Source organism: Centrocercus urophasianus, unplaced genomic scaffold (assembly GCF_019232065.1).
Source record: "Centrocercus urophasianus isolate 14NV4802_14NV808 unplaced genomic scaffold, USGS_Curo_1.0 seq_14, whole genome shotgun sequence".
NCBI classification, from domain to species: Eukaryota; Metazoa; Chordata; class Aves; order Galliformes; family Phasianidae; genus Centrocercus; species Centrocercus urophasianus.
In genome coordinates this window covers 42,758,548-42,785,099 of record NW_024884586.1, presented here as the reverse complement: position 1 = coordinate 42,785,099, position 26,552 = coordinate 42,758,548, and the positions used below count along the sequence as shown (strand labels likewise).

Below are 26,552 nucleotides of genomic sequence, written 5' to 3'. Positions count from 1 at the left end.
CTGATTGCACGTATGACCTGCTCCTTATATGAAATGTTGCTTTAGGTCTTCCGTTTCACACCGTTAAATAGCATTCCTAGGTGCTGTTGAATCATTGCTGTGCTCTGAAAGATGTTTGCCCTTGATTTCTCCCTGAAACCAACTATTTGAACTAAAAATAATGTGAAGTGCATGCTGCTAAGAAATGGCTATAGCAGCTGTGGTTTGATACGACAAAAACCTCATTAACAGAGAGCGATTCTGGCACAGATTTGTGATAGGAAAAACAGGGTGATTTGCTTAGCTAGTTCCAAGCTGAAACCTCATAGGCTTGGTAAGGGAAATGCAAATGTTGCCTGCAGCAACCAAATGGACATACATGAATTAGAAGAGTGTTCTTCTGTGTTCAACAGAAGTTGTTTCTGACAGCTTCATAGTGTCCTATTCTTAGCCCAACTTTCTAGTGTCTAAAAAGAAATTCTACTGTACCTCAAGAATGCAATCAATCAGGGAGAGCTTTGCTAGTTTTTACTGTTTTTCTTTGCAAGTGTCCTATGCAGCAGCTGAACAGCCACCTTAATTTATCTGAGTAGGGCCAGACCCTTGTCACTATGGAAACACTTTCATAGTTGGAAAATATTTTGCAAAGAAACAAAGTGGGTTCATTTACAGAATTGCTCTTTTAAGATGTGCGTAGGTACGTTGTATTTCCTACCATGAGCAGATCAATAGGGTATGGAAACAAGTTCTCATTTTCTGCACAGGTGGAAATTGTAGTTTGTTCTTATTTCTGAGAAGAACTAAGCTCTTCAGGAAGGAGACTTAATATTTGTGAATCCCTTTGCTCTTTAGTTGCTATAGGACAGAAGACTGCTGCAAAATCATCACTGCAGAGAAGCTTTTATATAAAGTTCATTGTTACATTTGAGCCCTCAGATGTAGTTATTAGACAGACAGTATGGAAGATTAGTAAGAAGGAATTGCTTACTGCTATCAGTGTCTTGGAAAGGCTGACAGAACTGCACTTTGCATGGTATCTTCATTACCTCCTTTGTAAGGCAACGACCATTATTACCTCCTGAAAAAGAAAACAATAAATCAAACAAAAATAGCATCACAAAAATGAAACCAAAAAACCCTCCATAAACTTAAGAACCAGACAGGATCTTACAAGCACTAATGACATCTTCCACAACCCTACAAGTGCAGTGTTCTGCCCAATCATAATTTGACCTTCTGTTCAAGCAAATAAATAAATGCAATATTATAGGGCAGACAGTTTAATCTCTAAATTGTCTCACTCTCATTTGGATTCCACGTTAGTATGTTTTTCCTTAATTGCTATGAATATTTGATTTAAGAACAGTTCTGCACATAATAGGTGCTTTTAGCTGATTTGTCCAATTATCCAAAGTAGTTTCAATAAGGCAACAAATATAGTGTATCTTATCAGTTTTCATTAACATCTGCAAGAGTTTACAAATAAAATTCAGATAATGGTCATTTAGGGTTAATCCTTTTTACCAGATAAGCTTTTTAAAAGAAAAGTCAGTGGCTTGGACAACAAGCTCCAAGAAAGCATCCACCAAAATATCATCCAAGCATTAACTGCCACTTCACTACCACACAAGATAGCAGAAGGTAATAAATAACATGAGAACTTTTAATCTCTGCGTAGAGAAACAGGAATTACAGTCAAGGCTAAATTTTTATTATGATTAAACAGTACAGAGCAGTGTAGAATAACTGCGAAGGCCAAAACTTAGAATTTATGAGATGGAGGAAAAAAAGTTATAAATCTAGGAAAAAGATAATACAAATCTAAGAATTAAAAGAGACCACCAGGCCCTAAAAGTTAAAAAGGATTTGTTATCCTGTTAAAGAAGTTCAGTAGTTTTGAACCTTCCCATTTCTGTCCAAGTAGCAGTAAGTGTTGAATGCACAGCTGACCATTAGGAAACATTAGTGAGAATACTTGAATACATTGCCAGTAGTTCAGTACAAATCAATTCTTGTGTGAGGCTATTTTTGTCTCTAACTCAGTGCACACACAGCCTAATGCTATTTAAATAAAGATCAGTTGGGCTGTCACATTGTTCCTGGAGTGCACAAGCATGGATTGTATTTGAAACCCCCATTTTTCCAGGCGGAGCTGTGCATGCCAAATCTAGATGCTGATGTATTCAACCTAGCTTTAAGAAAGGGCAAAACAGCAGTCTTCTTGTAATCTCAACAGCACAGAAAATGCATACTTTCAGATAGCTTTTATTTTACCCATACACAGTTTGCCAGTACACAGCACATCACTGCCAAAAAGCAGTACAACTTACTGCATTTTTAGATGTCTAGAGAGAAAAGGAATTGCCTAACAAACGGGAATAGTGCAACAGCTTTAGGATTGCCAGATTTCCACTTTCTACCCACCCCCCCAACATATAAAGCAAGGAGAACAATGTTAATTTCAGAATTTTTGGTTGCAATTGTTTTAGATTTTTATAAACATAAGTTATAAAAAGTATAGGGCATAGAAACAGTTTACAAATAAGTTAAATTTCAGTTATCTCACTATTCACATTAGAAAAATATACATTTTATATAGTCGGTCTTTCCCAGAAGAAAGACTGTGTAGTATTCTGATTTATGGCTCCAATTCACTCTGTGAGAGCAGAACATCTTCGCTTTGGCCATCTGCTTCCATTGCCAGTAGTGCTTCCACAGTTTCCAAAGGTATCCCGTCAGGTGTGCGGATGTGCATTGTAGTACCATCAGAATCAGTTACAATAACAATACCTTCTGCCTGAGACAAAACAGCAGCATTGGGATGAGACAAAATAAGCCCATCAGAAGTCTGAATAAAAATCTGTTCATGTCCCTGAGTCAAGAAGTCATGGCTCTCATCAGTAATCTCAAAAGCTACAGTTTGATCTACAGTAACTGCATTCTCCAGCTCGTGTTGTTCCTCTGTCCCACAAGAAAATTCACTCATGTTATTATAAGCGCAGTCATGGTTCACACCAGCAGACAGGGTGGTTTCCTGAACAGGATTCTGGTGCAACTCAGCCTGAGCACCGTGTGGATAATTTATTGGCACATGTGTTGAAAAAGCTTTTTCCATTTCCTGCATCTCAGCCATACCAGCGTCATGAAGTTGTTCAGATTGTCCTTTCACAGCAAAATTCTGGTTTTCTTCTTGCGGTGTCTGACATTTTTGACTGAGACCATTTTCCTCACTCACTGCCAAGTCAGTGTTCCGAATGCCCACTGCATGCTCTGAGACAGAGTTGCAGGGTTCAGCAGCTGACGGTCCTCCCGCTGTGTTTTGACTCACCAAATGTACTTCAGCTAATTCTGGTGCACCTCCCGCTTCTACAGGCAATACAATTTCAGTATGTAGCAAAGATGTGTCAGCCGAAATACCTGGTCCCTGCCCATCTACAGGTTGGGAATACTCGATCCTCGTTTCCACAGTCTGAGAGAAGGTACCTGAATTTTCAGCATTGATTCTAACTTCTGAATCAACAAGTAAATTATGTTCCTCCTCTGCAGGTAATATGCTTCCAGTTGTGCAGCAAGTGACATGTCTGTCTTCTGAAAGCAGGATTTCTCCATTTAATGGATTAAGACCTGAAAAGTTGGAAGAAATATAGTTTTGTTGGGTAGTCTAACACTACTTGTCCAGAATATTATTTTTTCAGTGATAATTTTGGAGGAAATGCTAGACTGCTTTCCTCTCTCAAATTATCAACCTGAAGCATTTTCTATACAGTTTCAGAGCACTTTGGGGTGAGGGGGCCAGCATTACAATACTCAAGGTATTTTTTGGATAGTGAAATATTATTGTGTATTTCAATACGAAAGAGCCTTAAATAGAAGTAGCATTTTTTCCTGTTAATCTTGAAGACAGCCTGGGGTGAAAGTCAGATTTATCTTTTTTCCCCATCTGGCATACAGCCAGTAACATTAAGCAATAAAGAACATGGCGCAAGGTTGTCAGCTGCTCATCCTCATAAGCATTAATAAACTGACTGAAGCTTTTAAACTTTGATTAAAATTCTGTTGACAAGTCAAGCTTTTGAAGATTCAGAGAAGTCAAATTAGTGTGTAGCTAATGAGTTGTGTTAGCAGATTCAGGACCACACTCAGCCTGAGACAGAAAGGGAAAAACAACAGGAATTTAGTTTGTTTTGCCACTTGTATGACTTGGACGAAGGGCTCTCAAGCACAGCAGGGAGCTGAACAATAACGGCTAAGTAGCAGGAGATTGAGCTGCCTGTTTTTATAACTGAAGATCAAAAGGAACAAAGGTAATTTTTGTTATGGAAGATATCATGGCACAAAAAAGGAAACCTAACAACTCTAAAAGGATTATTTTAACTTTTTGTACTGCAAACTAACAGAAGCCTACCAGCCTGTGCAAGTGAAACAGAATTCTTTCAAAACAAAAACAACCTAACCCACAACCTCATAGCTCAGAAGAAAACTGTATGATAAGGAGAAATAAGCACTGTCATGCAGAGAGCCTTTCAGAGAAACAAAATTAAACTGAGGGGGTGAAGTGGAATGGGGGAGCGGGTAACAACACAAAAACAAACGAGAAAGCAACCACTAACAAAGACACGCAAAGAGCAAAAGAAAAGCAGCTCATAGCAACATCAAAAAGATAGGTACAAAGCAAAGAGATGGAGGTGGTACACAGTTTACTAGAGATGGGTAAGGGCTGGAATCCTTCAAGACAGTGAACACAATGCCTCTGAATAGTGAAACGCTTTCAGATTAAAGACCAATGGAGTGTGGGGAGATTACAGGTGGCAACAATCTCGCTTTCTTCTCTAACCCACTGTTTGCCTGCCAACCTGAGGAGCCAGAGGAGTAAAGACAAAGAAAGGACATGTGCCCAAAGACCATCACAAAAAATACTGTCTTAGTGCCAGTCATTAGCTCCTGCACCTGCCTTGGGATACAGGATAACCTCCAGTTCTTCCCCTCCCCCAGGTCCACAAAGCTCAGATGATTCCACCCCTGCAGTCCACTCAGGCAGCAGGAAGGACATACACACTGCTCCTCTTCTACTGCTCTCCCACTGCTAACACAAAGGTTGTGCACTGTCACCACTCTAAGGGACACTGCAGACAGGAAGCGGGCAGGAAGCACATGGCAGAAGAAAGTACTATTCTCCCAGTGCTGCAGTAATATCCATGTACACATTACTGTGCATTTAGAATTGAGCTACTGCTGTGCTGTGCATCATTCTTAACTTCCCCTCTTGTCAGTGAGGACTTCCCAGTAAAAAAGCTGCTTTTGAAGAACCTGGGAAGCAAGCTGAGAAATGAAACCTTAGGACAAAAACCACAGTAGTTTGAAGAACAAAGATTCGTTCAGCTCCTCCGTGAACACAACAGAATTGGAAAACATGAAGAGGTTACCATCTTTTTCAAAGAGTGCACATAAATTTCCACTCTTTTCTTTCACTTCATCTTGACTGGAATAAGCATTATTCACATTCTCCATTACGTCTTCTAACTTGGTCCTTTTGGCTGATGGCAACAGTTCCTCCCCTGAGCTCTGTCAATACAAGAGATAATTAACTGGCTGCCACCATAACAGCTCACAACATTGGAAAAGAAAACAAGCTAACTAGGCACTTCACAGCAGTACTATCCTTGAAAACAAGATTTTGCATTGAAGTAAGAACTTCCTGAGCAGAAAGAATTTAAACACAGTTCTCATACTTTGCCAAACTACTACTGATAGATTTTGATATTTGGTAGAAACAAACCAGCCTAGTGTTAATATCACAGCTTCTCTCTAGGCTTTGGGGTTAGCTGTATTGCATGACACCTGCCATAAACTCTCTCTGACTTCAGTAAACAGCTGTGAACAACTTGTCCAGCATTGTTGGCTTAATGAAGAACAGATCAGCTCTAATCTAACCACAAGCAGAAAATGGAAGAGTACTAATCTTGTTTGTCTGCCACCAGAAACAACTCCAGATTACATAGAACAGTTGAGGGAAAGGACCACAAGGATATGACTTTCAAGAAAATGAAATAGAGCACAGCCTGCTCCAGCTTTCAAGAAACCAAATCTGGTAAACTGACTTGTTAGAAAGAAAGCAACTGTTTTCACGCACCTCTACCAACCAATTATTAGTGCAAAAGCTTCCCCAGTGCCCGAACCTGCTATAGGTAAGATCTTATTGGTAAGAGAAGTTATAGAATCTGAGGATCCTTCTTACCATGGGGCCCATTTACTGCCACATCAACAGGATTCTTCTCTGTATTGTGGTATTACATGTTAACCTTTGAGATTCTGTCTCCAGTATTACAGAGCATTAATGCAAAGTACATCTTTAATCTGCTAGTTCACATGCTCTGCTGTGACACCACAGTAGAATATTCACTTGAGTATTTACAAACCCTCGCTTTAATACAGGTCAGATAATACTAGTGTGATTTCTAAAAATGTATCTATTTCAACAAGCTTCAATTTGTTGTGGTTCCATTTTTAGTTTTCACAAAAGCATTCCATACCTCAGCTAACCGTTTTTGTCCCAGTGTCTCCACAGGCACTTGCTCACTAACCATTTTAATTATACACTGTGAACAAGAGTCTACACCGTGCATCTTTTGTTCGCCAGAGGTTATTTCTGTAATTCCTAGAGATTCGGCAACCTGTACAAACAGTTACAGGAAAAAATAAGTGACAGTTAGTCTCTCCAATCTCAATATATTTCTTCAAACTGAACTACAAGTACAGAATTTCAGTCTGACAGCTCAATTAAGTATTTAACCTGCTATGTTTTCTACTAACTTCCGGATTAATAGAATATTTTAAAGTGAATATTAACAGGTGAACTCAAAGACACTGGTTATATATAGAATCCAGGAATGGTTACTAAGAGCAGAGCTTCATACAGAACTCTGTGTAGGCTCTTCATTACTTAAAAAAAACAACAACATTTATGTCTTCCTATTTTAAAAGATCTGTTAGAAGCTTGTATGTATTTTCCACATTCTCTTTTCATCTTTATGTAGGTATGCTATGATACGACCTCTCTGGGCTGTTATCTTCTAAAGAGCAAATTCTATATTAAAAAGGCATGTTGAAACTGAAGAAAACAAGAAACAGGTTCCATTTTGGGACTGACAGCACCAACAGCATCCTTTTACTCGGTGCACCTTCACTACTGCAAACAGAAACATCAGTGGTAATCAGCTACAAAACAGCCAGATGAGCAGGCAGTACATCTAGGAAGTTTTTCAGTACATAGAGTGAACATGGTGACTAATTAAAAAAAGAAGAAATACTAACTGCTACTAACAGCCCACACAGGATTTCACTTCTTAACTGGGATTATTATAAGAGCCAGCATTCTCTCTCTGCCTCTTCTACTCTGGGTTTTCTGTATGTTCGCTCATTGTGGTTGCAAGTTCAGTGCACAGGTACCCTAACAAACACATCATTAGAAATCGTGTTGGAAGCAATATGGAAAGTAGTGTTTTTGCTACTGGAAACAGAGAAGGGAAAACAAAAATACATTAAGTACAAAGATCTATTTTATTCCAATCAGAAGGAACACAGACTAAGTAAAGGATAAACAGATCCATATAACACACAAAAAAAGTCTTTCTAGACACAACTGCATATACAATGAATCTGCAGTTGTTGAAATAGCAGTTTGTAATTTTATTAATTTATTCTCTAACTTTTGTATTTGCCAGTATGACTGAACTGCACACAAGCATTCAGTTTGTGCTCATTTTGCAATGAAACCACGGATCCTTTTAAATCAAGGTCGCCCATTTTAAATACAGCCCCTTCCCTCCTAACTAAATGTCACAATATACTTCTAATGTTGAACACACCCTGCAGTGATGTGCAGCTTCATGGCACTCTAAATATACACAGGTATCAGAAATCAGCACTGCTAGAATTGACGTTATCGTCTTATATATATTTCTAGTTATATATGTTGTCACATATTAGAACTGTAGTTTTATTATGGATTTCTTTTTCTCTTTGCTTGGTTATTGTACTTTTTAAACACTACCACTTTTGCTCATCAGAAAACATGCTTTGTTCAAGTTTACCAGGATAAAAAAAATTTATCAGAGAAAATATAAAAAAATAATCTAAAAATAGACAAAAAAAAAATCCCAGTTCCAAGGAGAACATTTTGTTACCTTAGCATCTTTTATTTCAATTGGCTGCTGGCAGCTCAGAAAATCAGAATTACTGAGGTAATCATAAGCCATTTTCTTTACCATATTATGTAACTCTTCAAATTCTCTATACACATTAGGGAAGTAAGCTTTGGCTGGACAACCTTTTTCAACCTGGAAGAGAAGAAATGTGTTGTTTCCCCCTATATATTTCAAATAGCATGAAAGAAAAATCTTTTGTTTTGTTCAGTGTTTAAAAATACTATCAGTCAAATCAAGACTATGGAATTTTCAGAAACACCACTGAACCAAGCAGCAGAGTTAGACTTTCAATAAGACCCATCAACATTTTGCCTGTGTAAAACTGAAGTGATATCTAGAACATCTACGTTCTGCACAGTTCTAACTTAGAAAAACCAGATGCATTACTCATGGAATCTTTTTCTGTATATCAATGAAAGCCTCCCTAAAATAATTAATATTTTTACATTAAAAAGATAAAATAATAATCTCACCTTCATCAACAGGAATTCATACACTGTAACAAGCTCTGTAAGACGTGGGAGAACCAGCTCCATCAAATCTTCATTATCACATTGTTGTATTAGCTGTCAAAAGCCATAATGAGTTTATTGAAGCAAAGTAGCCCACAAAGGTAATGCAGCCCACATTCAGAAATAAAATAGTGCTGCTTTTCTGTAGGATACACGAAGTTACCTTCGTCTACAGCGATTTCTTTCTCTGTTTCAAATAGACAACAGACAGACTCTCAGTCCCATAAAGCAGTCGCTATTAAAAAATGCAGCCTAGAAGTAGGTTTGCCTTTTGGAAAAAGGCTGGAGGGGAGGATATACATACTGTATGTTTATGCAGCTTAGAGAATAGATGCAAATGTAACACCAAAAGAGGAGATGAGAAATACCTCGAAACAGTTACTACCCATGTTTACAGATAACACTCAGTCCCATAAACGTTGCAAACTCAGAAAAGGAACAGAGGTGATGCACAGTAGCAGCTAGCAACTTCTTCAGAAGAAATTCTTCAGAAAAAAAGCAAGAGTACATCTACATGTCAAAAAGACTTTCCACAGAGTTCCCATTTTCCCTTTTTTCTCCCCTTAAAAGCCATTATTAATATTTTCTTCTTAGAAAATGCCTTAGGCTTTTATCAGTGAACAGGAATGCCAACTGTCAATCCTTTTGAAAACGAATCTTTGCACTGATTCAAAAACTAAAACCAAAACGACGGGGAAAAAAAGATGCTTATGAAATAATTGCAGAAGAGAACCATACCTCTTTTAACCTAGCTCTTCTTCTGAATACACTGCGCTCTGTGGACACACCACTAAGGGACTTTGAAGGGGACTGACCAGGTCTGCTAAGCCTCCCAGAACACCTGGATCTTCCACCCACCCTCGGTCGACCGCGTCTCTTCGGTCGTCTGGGTCTTCCAGGTCCTTTTGCTGTCATGGGCCCCCGCTGTCCTGAACTGCTTTCATTCTGTTGTTCTGCCAACAGGTTTCTGCTTTCTGCAGACTTACAAGTCTTAAATGAAAGAAAAAATAAAAGCCTTTTTTCATCATTTTAAACAGTGCTTTAAGTACAGCATCATTTTATAATGAAATTCTTAGTCTGGGCAAAAAATAAATAGGATATTAAACAAATGCAAGGCTGAATACAAGCACAGGTCTCATTTGTTTTCCTCTACCTATCTGTGTACCAGCTTTGGTAAGCCTGATATTCTTTCTAGAAAACCTCTTTGCCTGAGCAAGAACACTGTTTAAAGCAATGAGTTACAGTACAAACTTTGAGAAATGGGGTTTTCCAGCTAAAGACTGCAGGTACTACAGCAATCTAGCAGTCAGTAATAGTACTGAGATAGTCTGAAGGAGATTTTCCATCATCTTGCATGAAATGAATGCTGCACAGGGAAACAAATACATAATAATGCAGACAACTGAGTTCAGTATTCTGTGCTTCTCTCTTTTTCCAAAGATGACAGAATAGTGCAGGGAATGAGGGTTGTATTTGCTGCACTGGAACTCTGACCTGCAAATTTTCATATTTCTGACAACTTCTGTTTTACCAATAAAAGTAAAAAATAGGACGCTGCTACATCTAAAAGATTACACAACTACATCAACAACGGCATCAGCTATTGCTACAAACTGTTAGTTGGGAGGTAACTTCACTTGGAAGAGGAGCTTTGAGTTGGCAAGCTTAAAACATCACAGAAAAAATGCCACTGCGGTGGCTTCCAGTTCAGAGAGTCAAGATGAAAGTACTCAGTTCACAGAGGTAAGCTAAGCCTCACTTTCAAGACTTGCTCTAGGAAGAGTTGCAGTCCACTCTGATTCCAAATAAGTTTCACCACAGAAAATCCTCTATTTCAGTAACAGAAATTGATAAGGTAGTTGATGCCTTGCTGTCTGCCATGCAAAAAGCACGATCAGTGTTAGCATTCTTCTCTGAATAGACAAGAAAAGGCTATTAATGCAGACCTGCAGACCGTATGTTGGAAATCCAGTAACAATCACGCAGGGAATGTTTTACGTGCCTCTGCAGGAACACTATTCCTGATGCAATTTCAAAGAAAATGAGCTGTCATCTCTTATGAGCATTTTAATCAGCAGTGTGTCTAAGTTTGCATATTAGTAAATATTACTGAGCAGTACTGACTTGTATGTTTCACTAACAAGACGTACAAGTGAATTCACATGTATTTAAATTTCTACCTTCAGTCTTAAAAAAACACTGTTGTCAGTGGGAACTCAGATGAATGACTGCAGTATGCAGCTATTAAACTGCCCTTCTGATTTCTACAAAACTGACAGCTGTAACACACTTTACCTGTTCAACCTGTGAGCCAGCAGTTTCTTCCAAATTGGTAGGTAGTGCGTTTTGATTATTTAAAGTGACAGCAATGGAATTCAAATGCACTGGACTCATAATTTCCTCTCCTATTCCGCAGAGATTGTCCACAGATATGCTTCCATTAGGTTTATTTAAGGGTGTTTTTTGAGGTACAGACTCCAGCTGTCCATGACCAGGGTTAAGTTTATAATGTCTTGCTAATCCTCCTTTTCCTATATAGGACTTTTCACAAGTCTGACACTTAAACATTTTGGGTTTCAGATTATAATTTGAAGAATTGAACAATGCATCCTTCCCCTTCACCTTTCCCTCTTCATCATCTTCTATAATCAGCTCAGAGTAGTCGTCGGAATCAGACTGATGACTATCAGCCAAATCCTCCATTTTAATGAATTTATAATCTTTAGCCTTGTACTTTGGAGGGCGTGAAATCCGTCCGGAACGAGTTTTCACTTTCAAAGACTTTTTTAGCTTGTCATCTTTCTGTTTTTTTTCAAGGCATGGCATCAGAGTGTTTGTTGAGCTGGCTGCAATATTTGAAGACCTCGCAGGTGATACTGTGGCACGTGCAGTTTTCTGTCCGTTTAGCACCTTACTTGTAGGAATCTTGTTCACAGGCACTGATCCATGAGACGGCAAAGGTTTCTGCATAAGCAACTGAATTGGAGACTCAGAAGAACTATGCAGGAAAAGCTGCTGCTGCTGCTGCTCAGGTCCTGTAACAGGCTGCATCTTAATTATCTGGGGATTAATAATGCCAAGTCCTGGCATGCTAGAATTTCTACCAACAGACTGACTCAGCATTACAGTTTTGGACTGGATTGGTGCCAAGGATGGCACTGGCTTTTCTGTTTCCTTCATCTGTCCTGGCTGAACTTGAACACAAATGGCTTCCAGCTGCTTTTGTGGAAAAAAGGAAGAGCTGAGATTACACAAATACCGCATTTGTTAGATGAACATGGTATTTACCAATATGACACGTATATACCTTTAAAGGAAGGCATAAAGAAATGAGCACACATCATTCAATTTCCATTTCAAAGCATCAAAGCACTGATTTAATGTCAGAGCACAGATTCTCTTCCTTCAAGCTATGGCTTTCCTGCATGTTCAGCAATGTAACTGCTGTCAACTAAAGTATGTAAAGTCTTCTCCCAGGTCACACCGCAGCACTGTTTGCTGCAAGCAGGCTGGTTCTGGGACAGCAGCACTGCTATCACCCAGGCACATCTGTAACCTTTACCAAAACAAATGCAGGAGAACTACAGCTTGTAACATGATGCAGGCCGAACGCCAGACCCAGAATACACAGCAGTAAGTGCTCTGTTCAAGAAAACTTTATGACGACCAGTGCAGCACACTTCATGCTTCCTCTTATCCCTTCCTTCCTATTCTCCCCTCTTCTAAGTTCCTGCCTTAGCTCTGCCCAATCTCCACCAGCTCCTCTCCCCTAAGGGAGCAGGCAACCACCTGCCTTACCCTGGAGTCAAAAACCATTAAAACTGGAGATGTCTTAAGACCATCCAGTCCAACCCCAGCCCGTCCCCGCTGACCACGTTCCTCAGCACCACTTCTCCGCGGTTCCCGGAGAACACCTCCACGGACGGTGATTCCCCCACCTCCCCACGCAGCCCGTGCCGCCGCATCGCCGCGCTAAGACCTCCTTCCCGCCCCAGAGCCAGGCGGTTCCTCGGAGCCCTACCTGCCGCGGGAGAAGGCGGGCTGGCGCCGGTGCCGCGCCGCGCTGCAGAGCCACGCGCTGGGCCACGCTCCGCAGCTGCAGGGCCGCGTTCTGCACGACGGCTGCCGGCGGTGCGGGGGGCGCGGGGACGCAGTCCCGGAGCGGCGGCGACGCTTCCCGCAGCTCCCGGGCCCTGCTCACCCTCTCGATCACCCTCCGCAGCTCCGCGGGGGCCAGAGGCGTGGCGGAGTGGCGGGACGGCGAGGGCGGCTGCTCCTCCGCGCTCGGCCCCGCGCCCTCCGCCCGCGCGTAGAGGACGGTGCCGCCTTCGTGAGCGGCCGAGCTCCGAGCCGGCTTCTCCGGAACCGCCCGCAGCTCTGCCGGGGCCGGGAGGCCGCCGCTTTCCTCCGCCGCCGCCGCCGCGCCCAGGGTCTCCTCCCCGCAGGCGGCTCCGGGGGGCTCGCCCTCAGCCGGGGGAGGAGGACGCGGTGGCGCCTCGGTGCCCCCCTCCTCTGGAGCCGCCATCTTGGCAGGCGTCAGCGGGCGGCAGCCGCATCGACCCCCCCGGGCGGCTCTCGGAGGCGCGGGGCGCAGTCAGGGCATCGGCGGCGCACGGGCCAATGGCGCCCCCGGGGCGGGGCCGAACAGTACCGACGGTGGCCTCGAGGGGGCAAAAAGCTGCGGAGGCGCTTCTGGAACCTGATTGACGTGCGAAGGTAAACGACGACGGCGTGACGTGGAAGGGGGAGAAGAGCGCACGCAGCTTTGAACCGAAACAGTACCGTGGGGGGGGAAACGTAACAAAAACTCTATCACCTTCTGGCCCGTACGGGGATCGAACCCGCGACCTTGGCGTTATTAGCACCACGCTCTAACCAACTGAGCTAACCGGCCCGGCGGTGCAAATCTCCTCTCCCTCAGTCCCCAAAGGAATTTAGCCCCTAAGTGTGTTCAATTCCTTCTAGTGGCTATATTACAGATGAAGACTTCTTTCAAGTCGAAAGCACGGGAGAGAGATGCGCAGAGACCCGGGTGCCATAGATTCACCTCCCTAGGAAGCATGGAAAACACCGAGCGCTCAGTGTATTTTTTGCAGTTTGCAAGCCTGTGCCCCCCGCAGCTCCTTTCAGCAGCAATTGCTTCGTATTTAAGGAGCATCCCTTCAGGGTTTGTCAGAACACTTGCGTTGGAGGATGCGACCAAAGAACGGAGCGCGGGCGCTACGCTCGGTACGACTCGGTGTGAGCCGGGCGCCCTCAGCGATGCCATTCCCACCCACTGCGAGCCAGCGGCGCGCACACCTGTAACGGGCTGCGTTCTACAGCCTGCAGTGGCAGGCGGGAGCCGCTAGGGATCAGGCGGCCATCGAAGATAGATGCCGGGATGCAAAGGCGAGGTAGCGCCCTGCACAAACCAGAGCTACAGGTGCGGCATTCAGCATCAGGGAACGCCTTTCAGCTAGAAGCGAGGGCTGCGCAGACCGCTCACAGACTCCCTCCATCCTGGGAGAACGCCTGAGGAGAAAAATCATCCCACAGAGCGGCACATCGCCACACGGAGCAACCTCGCGCCCGGCCGCCGCCCCGCCTCCTCAGCCCTGCGGCGCACGCGCCGCCGGCGGGGCAGCGCCAGCCGCCTCTCGCACTGCGCCTGCGCGAGGCCGAAGCCCGGGGCGGGCGGACGGAGCCTGCGCGGTTGCCAAGGCGACGGGAATACAACATGGCGCGCTGAGGGAACGGCTCGGCGACCCGCAGGCGAGCGCAGGATGAACAGTAAGAGGCTGCGGGGGAGGGCGGCGGGATCCGCTCGACCCGAGGGCGGGAGGCTCCTCGCGAATCGCAGCGCGGGCTCGGGCGTCTCTGAGGCGGCACCGCCGGCAACCTCTGCTAAGGGGCCGGGGCGGCGGCGGTGCTTTGAGGCCCCGGAGGCCGCAGCCCCGAGGTTTCCTCGTCTTGCTGCTGGATAATGCTGTTCTCCTGCACGCCCAGCCTGCTAACGAACGTTTCTGCAGAGCTGCGACCTGCCCCTTCCCAGTCTCTCCAGTTGCCTTTGCAGAAATCACGAGTTCCCTCTTTCTTACCACGATCTGCAAGCCGTGCCTTCCATTGCTTGGCATCAGTCTTCCTTATGCCATGTCACGCCCCACGCTCTCAGCAGGTCACTGAGTGCCTTAAGTGTCACAGCCTGCTGACCGTGCCCGAGGGCAAGCTTTCCATTGCTGTCTTCATTTCTGCCTTCTCACGTGCCTTAACACTACACCTAAACACCATGGCTTTTTCTTCCTCAGCTTCATTTCAACAGAATATGTGCCTTAGGTGTTATACTACCCTACTGACTGCTGTAGTGCTGTCTTTTCTGTCACTTCACAATGGATTCTTCAGTTCCAAGTTGAAGGTGATTTTCTGTGCTCTCTAGATACAGAGACATGGGCCCAGACTTTGCATTCTATTACACAACTTTCATTGCTCTTACTTTCTGGCTCCTGTAGCTTTTTGTACACCAGAATGCCTTTCTAGTGAAGGATTGCTTCTCTGCCATTCTCATGGTACAGCTCTGGTGTTAGACTAGTTCAAGTTGCCATAACTTATTCTTGTAAATAACTTGTGTATCCTAGTCCTTATTTTGTTGACTTGCATGGAATTTTATTCCATTTTCCTAATCCTTGTCTGCCTTCTCTAATCATTTGAAGCCTCTCAGACTCTACACATGCTGAAATAGCCAGGAAAGAAAAGTTAGTGAGCGTCTGCATTGCTACAGATGCCACTTAAAAACAAAACAAAAAAAAAAAAAAAAAAGGAATTTGGGATTAGGTCTTCTGCCTTTCTTGATGTTACATCAGCAAGAGAAACACTGTTTACTTAATTTAATCCTCAAAGTAGTCAGTCTTAAAACATTCAGGAAATTTTAAAGTCTTGTCTCTCTTCACCACAAGTTCAGCTAAACTCACTGGTAGCTTTGTTTTGCAGCTGTATTAAACATCATAGCTTAACACTGAAATATTTCAACCTGGTTATTCTATTTCAGTGTTTGCTTGAAGTTACTATAATTTACTGCTTAATGGTGTCTGTCGTTAGAGGCAGTGAAACTGCTGCTGCTAAGTTCTTTGCGATACCATGCAAAACATTATTAGGAATATCTATAATTACATACAAGAAAAAGTTGACTTACCCAGCTGGTGATGAAGATCTCTGGCTATAGACCACTTCTAAACAGACAGCCCTCACCCAAAAGACATTCTTCCTTCCAAGGAAAGTTCTTAAATGAGCCCAGGGAGGTGTGGACCCTGGGTCCACCTCTTCCAGTCACATGGAAAGCACAGATGAATCTCTTGCACCTGTGCTTCCTGGGCCAGCCACCCCCTTCACCAGGTGCCCAATCATCATTTTGGGCTGTGACATAACAGTTCCCCTATAGACTAGTTGCCATCTAGTCACTTTTGAGGAATCGGTTATGTGGAAGTGAATGTTTAAGGATCTTCATAAATCTTGGCTTGTGGACTTCAAAATTGGTGTTAAATTGTTGGGATGCTGCAAGTCTAATTTGTTTTCCTTCTCAATCTGTAAAATCACACTATTATTCTTATAATGTCTGAGTTCCTCTCAGTTTCTCATTAAACAATAGCTTGTTGTGAGATCACTCTCCCATTTCCTCCCTAGGAGAAAGGCTCTCCCATTTTCAGTGACTTGCTTTGTTAAGAGTTTACATGCTAATTTTATGCATCAACAAAAAAACAACATTTTGACTAATGCCATTTTCATTTCTGATTCTCAGCTGTCATTCTTGTCACTGGTGGAGAGGATGGCTCTCCAGTCTTTTCCTCAGGTGTTTGTTATTTGCACGTAATCTTTTTTTGCATGCCTTGCAGCATTTTATTGTAAAAATAAGTAGACCTGTGGTGGTTTCAACCTAATGGGCAGATAATTGCTTCAATTACTTTATCGTTCCTGTCCTCAAAGGAAGAGAGAGAGAAAAGGTGATGGAAAAGTGCTCAAGGGTCAAGATAAGGACTGAGTATTAATCACAAATTGCTATCATGGGCAAAACACTCTCAGCATAGGGAAATGAATGCAGTTTGTTGCCCATTGCTAACAGACCAGAGCAATGAGAACCAGAACCAAAACTACCTTCCTCCCGTCCACCCTCTTCTCCCTCCTTCCCTGGAGCAGCACAGGGAATGCAGGCAGTCCATAACACTCCATCGCTGCTCCACCATAGGCCTCCCCTGGGCTGCAGGGTGCTTCTGCACCATGCCTGGAGCACCTGCTGCCTCACCTTGGTGGCAGCAGAGCTGCTTCTCTCCCTCCCCTCTCCCGGCTGCAGTTCCTCAGCTGGTTTTCCTTCTCTTAAATCTGCTCTCCCAGAGGTGCACCCAGCATCGCTCATGGCTCAGTTGGTCAACACATAACTTTTATGGCTACTTGGGTATTTTTTTTGCCACGGAAATTGGCTCTGCTGCTGTATGAGCATGTAGCACAGCCATTGTGTTTGGTCTTAGTGGAGATCAGTTGCTAGCAAAAACTCTATTGATAAACCTTCTTTAGAAATGTTGGATTTAACTACTTTGATTTTATGACTCCTGTTTTATATTTAGCTATTTAGATGGGAAATTAAAACTTAAGGAGGGCATGTGCTTCTTGCTTGTGGTCCTCAGAGCTCACGAAAGATTAGAAATCACTCTGCTTGAAGCACTGCCTGCCCAGTTTCTGCTAACAGCCACATGTGCTAAACCCCATGGTCTCACCCATACTTTGGAGTCTCTGCTGTTGTCTCCTTTACCCATAATGGTTTTCAAATTCTATTTCTGCTTCTAGTAATTGTTCCATATATAATTCTGTAGAGAGCATTAGACTGTGTGATTGGTTTTAAATTGCTCTGTTTTCTCTCTTTTTCTAATTAGAAGGCCTAATTTGTGAGTTTAAGGGGAAAAGGGGAGGAAACAATGTAGGAAATGAAAAGACTGTTTGAATTTATGGAGAGGACTGGGTTTTAAAGAAAATCTGGGCAAAGAAATATATGTGTTTTTTACACTGGAACAGCATGAAGTGTGATAATCAGAAAACCTCAGCAGCAGATGACAAAAACAAGACAAGCAAATGACAGTTCTCCCAGAAGCTTCTTTGTTGGAGAAAGGGGGGGTTGCGTGGGGACAGTTTCTGCTAATTAAAATGTAAGCACTTGCATCACAAGGTAAGAAGACTTCTAACAAATGCGAAGCTTGGGGAGGAGAAAAGAGGTGAAGGCAACACAAACTGATTGCTAGTTGGAAAACATCATTAGAATGTCTCTGCCTAAGTGACTTTTCTCTCTGCAAAATTCCTTGGCAGGCTTTCTCTGCTGTGAGGCTGTATTTATACTTGTAAATTAAACATATCTGGAAATCTTCTTGGCCACAAAGAGCAACTGGCATGAAATGACCCACATCTACACTAGTAAATTCCCTTCTCCTCCAGTCCAAGCAGCAGGACAGAATCTGATCGAGGAGTGACCTTAGAAGGAGTGCTCCCAGCAGGTTAGGAAGGCTTCTGGGAGGGCAGTGTCGCAGAGCACATCCTGGCTCCGTGCTGTCATGGCAGCTTATGCAGACAGCTGCACTTCCTTGGAGTTACTGCTCTGCTGCTCGACTCCCCAGAGGGGCTCAATGGGGTAGAGGAGGTATCCTGCTCTGCCTCCCTGGGTTTGGATCTAGCTCAAAAGCAAGAGCAGCGTAGAGCTTAGCAGAGTTGGGTTTTGTGCAGGTAAAATAAATGGAAGAAGTATCAAGGGTAGAATCTGTGGGTGCTATAAATAAAGGGAAACAGGAGGACAAGGTGGGTGAAGAGAACCAGTCAGTGGGATTGAGAACAGTTGATTAGAATGCTGGAGGAGAATAAAGGAGGAAAGAAGTGTCAGTTCTGAAGGAGAGCAGAAGAAGACTGAGAATATTTAAGTAAAGCCTTATTCTTGGCCTACTTGGATACTCTTGACTGAAGACAATAGGGGAATAAAGCTTTAAAACCAGTAATTACTTTTCTTTAAAAAAGAAAAAAGTGAAACAATGCCAAGGTACCCTTTCAAGAAAATGATACATTTCTGAAAGACACAAAGCATAAATGCATTCCTCAGTTGCTAATGCACTGTAACAGAAAGAAAGGATAAGAAGTGCCACGTGGAGAGCATCGTGTCTCTGAGCGAGGAGGCACGGTTACTCCTGAACCTTGTTAGTGTATTTCAGGAACACAAGTTCATGTAATGTGAGCAGCAAAATGTTTTCTGTTATTCCTTATATTTCCTCTCAAAGAAGTTTTTTTCTGTGCTAACAGAAAAAAAAAACCAAACAAACAAGCTTTTATTAAAAAAAGATTCCAGTAGTCAGAATTTAGCAAATTACTCTGGGTCACTATGCGGTCGTTGTAACAATTTCTACTGTAAAGTGAAACAATGTGTTTTTGTTTTTAGAATATAAACCAGTTTGTAAGATAGGAGCGGGAACGTTTTCTGATGTCCTGAAGATGTTGAGTCTTAGAGATGGAAAGTACTATGCATGTAAATGCATGAAACAACATTTTAAAAGGTATGCGTAACTAATTCTACTCCTGCAGGGTATCTGACTGAAATCTAGTGGGGAAATGAAAAATAAGGATTAAGTGAAGGTTTTTGAATACTTGTGTAGTAAAAAGGTTTGCATGCAGTGTAGGAAGAGATCTCTGCTGCTTATTATGAAGGGCCTTCCTATTTGGCAGTGGGGTTATTACCTTGAGTACTTGAACTGTTGTCCTCTACTATAGCAAATGCTGCCTGAGCACTGCTGGATGGAAGGTTAAACAGGAAAAGTAGGGGCCGCGTGGAAGCAGAGACATTCACTTGACTTTCTGCTTCAAATATGTATGCACCCAACTCTGCTTTTGTGGGTCACTGACCTTATTCTCACTTAACTCTCTTAACTTCCTGCTGCTCGCAGTGGGAGTGACACGTTGGTACAGAAGATGTAAATTAGGACATTTTGCTCTGAAATGAAACTTCACTAATGTCAGCGGTTTACTGTCTCAGAACTTTAGAGAAGGAAAAGTGGAAGTGTGAAAAAATTACTGTAAGCTCAAACAAACACAAAAGAACCCAAATATCTTCAATTAATGATGTGACTTCTGATTCTCTGCCGTGTTAGACAACTGTTGGGTCATTTATGCATTACCTACTACTGACCAGACTTGTCCAGTCTGTGATCAAAAGAGTACTGAAACTACCTGCTCAGCTACATCAAGATCAGGAGGTATGCAGTTCAGTGGTAGGGAATAACAAGCCAACTTGTGTTCTCACGTAGTACGGTTTTAATGTTGTTTAGGCCTTTAACCCTCTGGTGAATTGACAAATTCTCTTGGTAAACTCTTCGAGAAACAGACAAGTGTTCTAAACAGAACAAGCCCACTCAAAGCATTTCTCCTGGTTTCAAATTGGAAAATCATGACTTGGTGTTTAGCTTTAAAGTCATGAAAAAGCTTATGTCTCTTTGTTTCCTCCTCCCTCCTCAGAGGTTCTATAGCATTTAGTTTTGTTGTTTATTATAGTTTAGGAAGGCAACAAAATAATTAATCAACAGCTGAATAGCATATATTTTTCATGTAATTGCTTAACGTTCAAACTGAATTTTAAATGTTAAATTTGGCAAGGCTAGACTGTCACTTCCAGCAGCATGCTGAGCAATAATTGGTATGATTTAATGTTTAACGGCAGCTTAGAATGAACTGCATCATATTACGTGTCACAGCATTCCTGCCAGCTATGTCCATGGCACAGCAGCTGGTGTCTAGAGCACAGTACATGACTGATCATGTTAAGGTAAGTCCAGCTGCTCTGGACTGCAAGAAGGAATGGAGCCAATAATCTGCTGATTATTGATTTGTTCCATAAAGAAACAAAGCAGGCAAACAATTTATCTGATGCTGCACTTGTAAATTCAGTTTCAGAACTAGTGTGAAGTGAGTTTTGACAGTCGTGGCAGGGGAGGACAATTGTAATCTGGTCTCTGATTGCAAGTCAGTTTTCTTTTTCTTTTTAATTCAACTTTAGTATTGAACAAGTGAATAATCTGAGTGAAATACAAGCCCTGAGGAGGTTGAGTCCACATCCTAATATCCTTACGTTACATGAAATTGTTTTGTAAGTATGGTTCATTCATTTCTTCCTTATTTTGTTCAAGCAACATGCGGTAACTTCTGGATCTAGAGGCAACCTGTAGGAGCTCAGCCAGCCTTTCCTTCCAGCAGAAAGAAAAAACAGCAGATCTGTCAAATTCTGAAGTCATTGTGGTTTTTTGTTAAATGAGAGCTCGCTGTCTTTTGCAGCAATCTGAAAAACACTTCAACATCTGTGTTAAGATGACAGGCTAGATGTATTTCTAGCATACCTAAACTTCATGTTGTAACATAGAATACTTTGATGATTGGAACCCTTGTCCCAAACCCACTGAGTTACTTTAACTACACAACACCGAGTCTGCTGGAGACTCTTGGTTTGGCAAACTCAGAGCTTCTTTGCTGAAATATGCCCTGATACTTCAAGGATCTTGGTTTGGCCTGGCGGTTTGAAGTCAGGATCCAGAGAAGCTATTTGGCAGCATCATTTTGTAGGGAGGTTTACAGATACTCCTTTGCAAATAGTACATGAGAAGCTGGTAGTCATGTCAGCAGCTCTCTGGAATTCTCAGCTTCAGCTGCTGTGATGTTAATGCAGTGTCATCCAGATGGCCAACCAGCTCACCTAGCTCTTTCTCAGTCTGTCTGTGAACTGGATTGCTGATTGTCCCCTCTCTCAGTAGTTGTCAGGGTTAACAGCATTGCAGAGGGGTGTGCTTTAATGCAATTATCTTCTTAGAAAAACGGAAGGCCAAGAGACATCTGCCTCTACAGGGCAGTGAAATGGAAAATAAAGTATTAGATAGAGTATCATCTACCTAAACTGCTGTGAGCAGAGATTGCAGTCAGATGCTTATTTCCACTCAACACGCTACTGATGACCAAGCTAGAAAGTATTTTCATGTATGGCATAGTGTGTTTTCTACCTTGTTGTAAGGTTGTATCACTTCAATTTACTGGAAATTTCTTGATACTGAACAGTGTTGTGTAGCTCAAAAAAAGCATTCCAACACCTTTGCAGAGTAAGTCAGTTAAATTCTGCAGAAGGCACTATGGATAGTGCAAACTATAAGTATGAGAAGTCAGAGCCTAAGCTGGAAAGCATGAAAGCATCAGCTGAAAGTGTCCATTTTAGTACTAGTTAAATTACCTTTTCTCTACACTGTATGGAAATCAACATGTACATTTTATTTCTAGTTTAAAGTCTCCTAATTTGTTTCTTCAGTGATAAAAAAGCTGGCTGCCTTTCACTGATATGTGAACTTATGGATATGAATATTTATGAGCTGATAAAAGGTATGTGGCATATGCTTAAGCAGACAAACTCTCCTTGTGTAGACTACAAAGTGGAATTAATTATATTCTCTTCACTCTTCCACGTTCTGAATTTTGTAGTGAAATTTTGTGCTGTGCTGATTTACTCTCTTTCATCTACCCAGTTGTTTAAAGCATGGATGCATGCCGAAGGTTTCTAAAGAGTCAGGTCAGTGCCCCTCTATTTCTGCAGTCAAACTTTACATGACAACTTGGAAATGACCTTGACTACAAAAAAAGTGGCTTTATATAACAAAAAATGCAACCTGAACAGGCTCTTGTTAGGTCAGGACTGCAATGAAACAACTTGAAAATGATTGCGGTTTGTTTCAAACGCCGCTCAGTAACGCTTCTCCACTTTTCAGTGAACATTTTTCACTGGAAACACCCATTCTGAAGAATTCTGAAAGTGGCTGTGAAAGCAGGTGGGATGCCACAGGGCTTAAGGAAGCATTCCTACAGAAGGAACAAAAGCTGATTTAAGAAAGGATCTGTAGACACCAAAGGAGTTGGTTACAATAACCGAGTGGCACTTACTTACAATTTCAGTAGTCAAAGAGGATTTTTTGGTGGAGTTATTTAAAATTTTATTGTCTTTACGGCTGGGTGATTCATTTAAGTAACTCAACACGTGTGTTCTGGTTTTAGTGTTTGGTTAATTAGTTGGTTTTTTTGTTTCTAATTTTAAAACTCAGTGTGTGGGGGTATCAGTGACAACCAGCCTTGCCTTTGCTTCCATCAGAACAATTTGGTCATTTAAAATGAGGAAGTAAATAAGGCTCAGAGAGAGGTGAGGAAGATATTCAGAGTAGTAAAGTAAAGACTTGCTCTCACATTGCATCTGTGACACTGAGTGTTCAGATCGCTGCAGATCTGAGATTAAAATAGAGTTGTTTGTCTCCACTGATCAAAGAAACAAACATGAATAATTGCTGGTTCTATTAAGGCTTTTTTTCTTTTTTTTCCATGATGAATTTTTGAAGTTAAGTCAGATGAGTAGCTGAGTGCAGGAAGGAGCCCTCACTGATATGAAGTTAGTTCAGCACATTAACAACAAACTTCCTTTTTCCCCCTCTAGGAACTATACTACAATTGTGGAAAAAGTGAATGTATGGATTTGCTCTTTAAATGCCTTTATTTTTTTCTTTACCCCAGAGCACTTGCTTTCTCTGTGTGTGTGTGTGTTTTTTAATGTGAAAAACCTGCTATATTAGGCATTGAACACAGATGGAAATTATTTTAGTGGTTTCAATGTGTTCTGGTTTTAGTGTTTGGTTAATTAGTTGGTTTTTGTTTTTAATTTTAAACCACCAAGATTGTTTTCCAGGTAGGTTTTCTTTGTTTGTTTGCTTCAGAAAATAACTTTGGTGTTTCACAGTAGGCATCACTGGTTTCCTATGGAGCAGAAGTGGAGCCTACCATTTCGTTCCCTCTGTTACACTGACAGATTCCTGTTAGTTCAGTTAAGGCTGTTTGTGTGTACATGAAGCCATCGTTCTCTTGCTCTCAGTGTGGGGGTATCAGTGACAACCAGCCTTGCCTTTGCTTCAGTCAGAACATTTTGGTCATTTAAAATGAGGGAGTAAATAAGGCTCAGAGAGAGGTGAGGAAGATGCTCGGAAGAAAAATGACTGCAGCTTCCTAATGCTGCCTTCTTATGGCTTGCTTCGTAATGGCTTCCCAGTAAGCTTTCTGCAGTGATAAATCTGAAAGTAGAAGAGCAGCTGCTCCAGATTTTAGTAGTGACCTGTGAAGAGGAAAAGACAACTGAGCACGACTTCTTTTCATGAAGGTTTGGTTTCTTAAATACTACCAGTAATCAGAGTTCGTTTGAATGGCCAAATCTTTTAACATCTTTTCTACTGAAGACAGCAAAAATCCTGATGTTGAAACACCATCTCTTTCCACTGGGGTAAGAATATGACATTCCTGATGTAAGTGTGCTCAGTTTCCAGCGCCCCGTGAGCTGATCCCGCTCAGTGCATTACGGAGGCAGACTGGAGTCCCCACCTCCTGCCCCACCTGTTACCCACGCTGATGGCAGAGGGCACAGGCCTACCTGCTTTGGTTTGCAAAAATGTGATCACTTCTGCCACTGCTGACAACATTGCAGCATTATATAAAGGTATTACAGTGAGATTAAAAGGCCTTTGGAGCCTATAAAAGAAAAAGGCCCAGTAGTTACTATAGGGCTCTGTAAAGTAGATGCATTTTATAACTGTCATTATGGTGCAACAGCAAGCAGTATCTGGGTTAACCTGTAATTTGCAAGTCAATGGTGAATCACAGACAATTAAACATCACGCTAATTTGAGGTGATGGATAGGAATCATGAACCTGAAGGCCTGTAACTTTTTTTTAGAAAGGAAATCAGACTTTTAGAAGTGAAATACTGGAGTTCTGTCAGAATTTGGAGATGCAGATAATGGAAGAAAAACAGGCAGTAAAAGTTAAGGCTGTTTACAGACTAGAACTGACAGTTATGTTAGCCCAACTACTCTGGTTCTCACTGAAATTTAAATTATGCCTGAATTTGAGTGGAAAATGGATTACAAAGCTAGCTTTAAATGACAGAAATAACATAACTGGAAATGTAATGTCAGTGCATTATTGGAAGCTGAAGAGTATTTCCTGGTATTCTCTTGTTTGCTAAAAATGACCTGGACAACTTGACATTTAATTCCAGGACGGAGAAAGCCATTATCTGAGAAAAAAATAAAGAACTACATGTACCAGTTATGCAAATCTCTTGATCACATACATAGGTAAGAGACCAGGCGCAGCAACACCTTTGCGGTAAATGCATCATTCACTGATTTTGGGGTCACTGCTAAGTAGATCCACACAAATACCTGAGGCAGCAGACTGCTGCAGGGTGAAAAAAGGACACTGCCCAGGTGCAAGCTGGTGCCAGTGCTTTGCCAGCACCTGAGGGGAGCTGCAGGAAGCCCTTCTGGGAGCGTGGGGGCCCTTCCCATCCTTTTGTAACCACGAGAGCAGAAGCAGAAAGCTTGACCTCCCCTTCCTCCACTTACCCTTTCCCCATTCCCATACCTGCAGCTCTTGTCCCACTGTGGTGGTAAAATTAACTTTTTACCCTGCTGTTGGTAGGGCTGATGGAAGTGTTAGTTACTTTATGGTTGATTTGCTTGGTTGGTTTTTGTTTGTTTTACAAATAAGTGGAAGCACCGATAGTATTTATCTTTGCACTGAACTCTTCTCTCTGATGTGTTTATATTGGTACAGAAATGGGATATTTCACAGAGATGTGAAACCAGAAAACATATTAATAAAGGTAATGCATTTTGTGTGGAGAATATTTAACTGAAAATGAAACGTATTGGTGTATTTTTGTTTATGCTGAGAAAGTAATACTTCCTTAGGAACAGAAGCACAGTTTTTATTTTATATATATATAATGTTGTTATATATTATATAAGTAATTATATACTTACATAAGTAACTATATATGATCTTATTATAATATTTGTATTATATATAAAAATATATAAACATTATATAATTCATATTAATTACATAAAAAGTTGCCTCTGATGCTTCATCCTAATCTAGAAGAATGAAGGAACAAGCACAAACCTGAGGCAGATCAGCTGTGTTAGAGCCTCCTGTGTCCGTGCCCATGTGTCAAAGCCCTGAGGCCAGGCTGGATGGGGCTTCGAGCAGCCTGCTCTAAGGGAAGGTACCCCTGCCTCTAGCAGGGAGGTTGGAACTGGATGATCTTAAAAGTCCCTTCCAGCCCAAACCATTCTGTGATTCTATGACAATTCTCTGCCAATCTGCAAAATGATCCTTAATCGTGTATATTTTCCTCTGTGTTTATTTAGAGACGAGCAGTGGGGTTCAGTTCTGCATCTCTCTTTCTAGGTTTAATCTCTAAGTGGAAGCTACTCCTAAGGAAGAGAGCAGAAGATAGTAGCTTTCAGATGATTTCTTCATTGAAATCTATTCTCTCACCAGTTCCAGAATGTTGTTTTGCTAATGTCTGAAAAACAAGGATTTTATAATCCAGTTGATGAAACTTTATTTTCTGGAGATATTTCTTTTTCTTTTCTATATCATGGAAGCATACAGGAGAGAACTGTTGCAAAAGGAAGCTGAAACCATCCATTACATCACTGCTAAACGCAAGAAGTCAAAGAAAATCACTTAATCCAGATGTCCTATTTAGCGGGCTTCCTTTCAGTAATTGTCCATATGCTTTTCAATTAACTCTTAGGTCTGCCTTTTAATGAGGTAGAAAAGCAGTTCTTCATACTGTGGGACACAGATCTCTTCGACTCTTGGAGCTGTGTGCTATTTAAATGCAGTTTTACTGCTACAACACTCCCCTTGGGCTTTTTGATATTTTATTCTTTAAGTAATCTGTGATTTCTTTTATAGCGACTACTTCAAATGTGTCAGGAAAATCCTTGCC

The 26,552-nt window shown here is 42.0% G+C and overlaps 2 protein-coding genes and 1 non-coding gene across 5 annotated transcripts in view; 1 reads left to right on the top strand and 2 right to left on the bottom strand.

Annotated features, from left to right (window-relative positions):
- Positions 1 to 902: 902 nt before the first annotated feature.
- On the bottom strand, positions 903 to 13,220 carry ZNF839 (zinc finger protein 839). 3 transcript variants are annotated; one of them, XR_006168020.1, is made up of 9 exons: positions 12,717 to 13,220; positions 10,991 to 11,914; positions 9,434 to 9,685; positions 8,657 to 8,749; positions 8,163 to 8,315; positions 6,510 to 6,650; positions 5,403 to 5,541; positions 2,568 to 3,603; positions 903 to 1,057 (listed from the first exon to the last, which is right to left on the bottom strand). XR_006168020.1 is itself a non-coding variant. In XM_042813840.1 (8 exons), the coding sequence occupies exons 1-8, from the start codon at positions 13,218 to 13,220 to the stop codon at positions 2,618 to 2,620; spliced, it is 3,192 nt and encodes a 1,063-aa protein (XP_042669774.1). In that variant the 3' UTR covers positions 2,229 to 2,617. The 3 variants fall into 3 exon arrangements, 2 of the variants coding, with proteins under 2 accessions (XP_042669774.1, XP_042669775.1); XM_042813840.1 differs by lacking the exon at positions 903 to 1,057 and having other exon boundaries at positions 2,229 to 3,603; XM_042813841.1 differs by lacking the exons at positions 903 to 1,057; positions 12,717 to 13,220 and having other exon boundaries at positions 2,229 to 3,603; positions 9,554 to 9,685; positions 10,991 to 12,649.
- A 295-nt stretch (positions 13,221 to 13,515) lies between these two features.
- TRNAI-AAU lies at positions 13,516 to 13,589 on the bottom strand. Its single transcript has one exon. It is a non-coding gene; the product is annotated as a tRNA-Ile (tRNA).
- Positions 13,590 to 14,400: 811 nt separating this feature from the next.
- MOK (MOK protein kinase) overlaps positions 14,401 to 26,552 on the top strand; it is a 26,136-nt gene continuing 13,984 nt past the window's right edge. Inside the window, 6 exon segments of the mRNA XM_042814469.1 lie at positions 14,401 to 14,467; positions 19,131 to 19,245; positions 20,739 to 20,828; positions 22,029 to 22,099; positions 24,804 to 24,882; positions 25,364 to 25,412. Of these exon segments, the coding sequence (XP_042670403.1) occupies positions 14,461 to 14,467; positions 19,131 to 19,245; positions 20,739 to 20,828; positions 22,029 to 22,099; positions 24,804 to 24,882; positions 25,364 to 25,412 (411 nt within the window). The 5' untranslated portion in view covers positions 14,401 to 14,460.

Excerpts from the sequence above, each read along its gene's own strand:
- ZNF839 (XM_042813840.1), bottom strand. The coding sequence starts at position 13,220 with ATGGCGGCTCCAGAGGAGGGGGGCACCGAGGCGCCACCGCGTCCTCCT. Across the intron at positions 5,542-6,509 it reads GACAAAAACGGTTAGCTGAG|AGCTCAGGGGAGGAACTGTT; the intron begins GTATGGAATGCT and ends TTGTATTGACAG. Across the intron at positions 3,604-5,402 it reads TGCACTCTTTGAAAAAGATG|GTCTTAATCCATTAAATGGA; the intron begins GTAACCTCTTCA and ends CCAACTTTTCAG.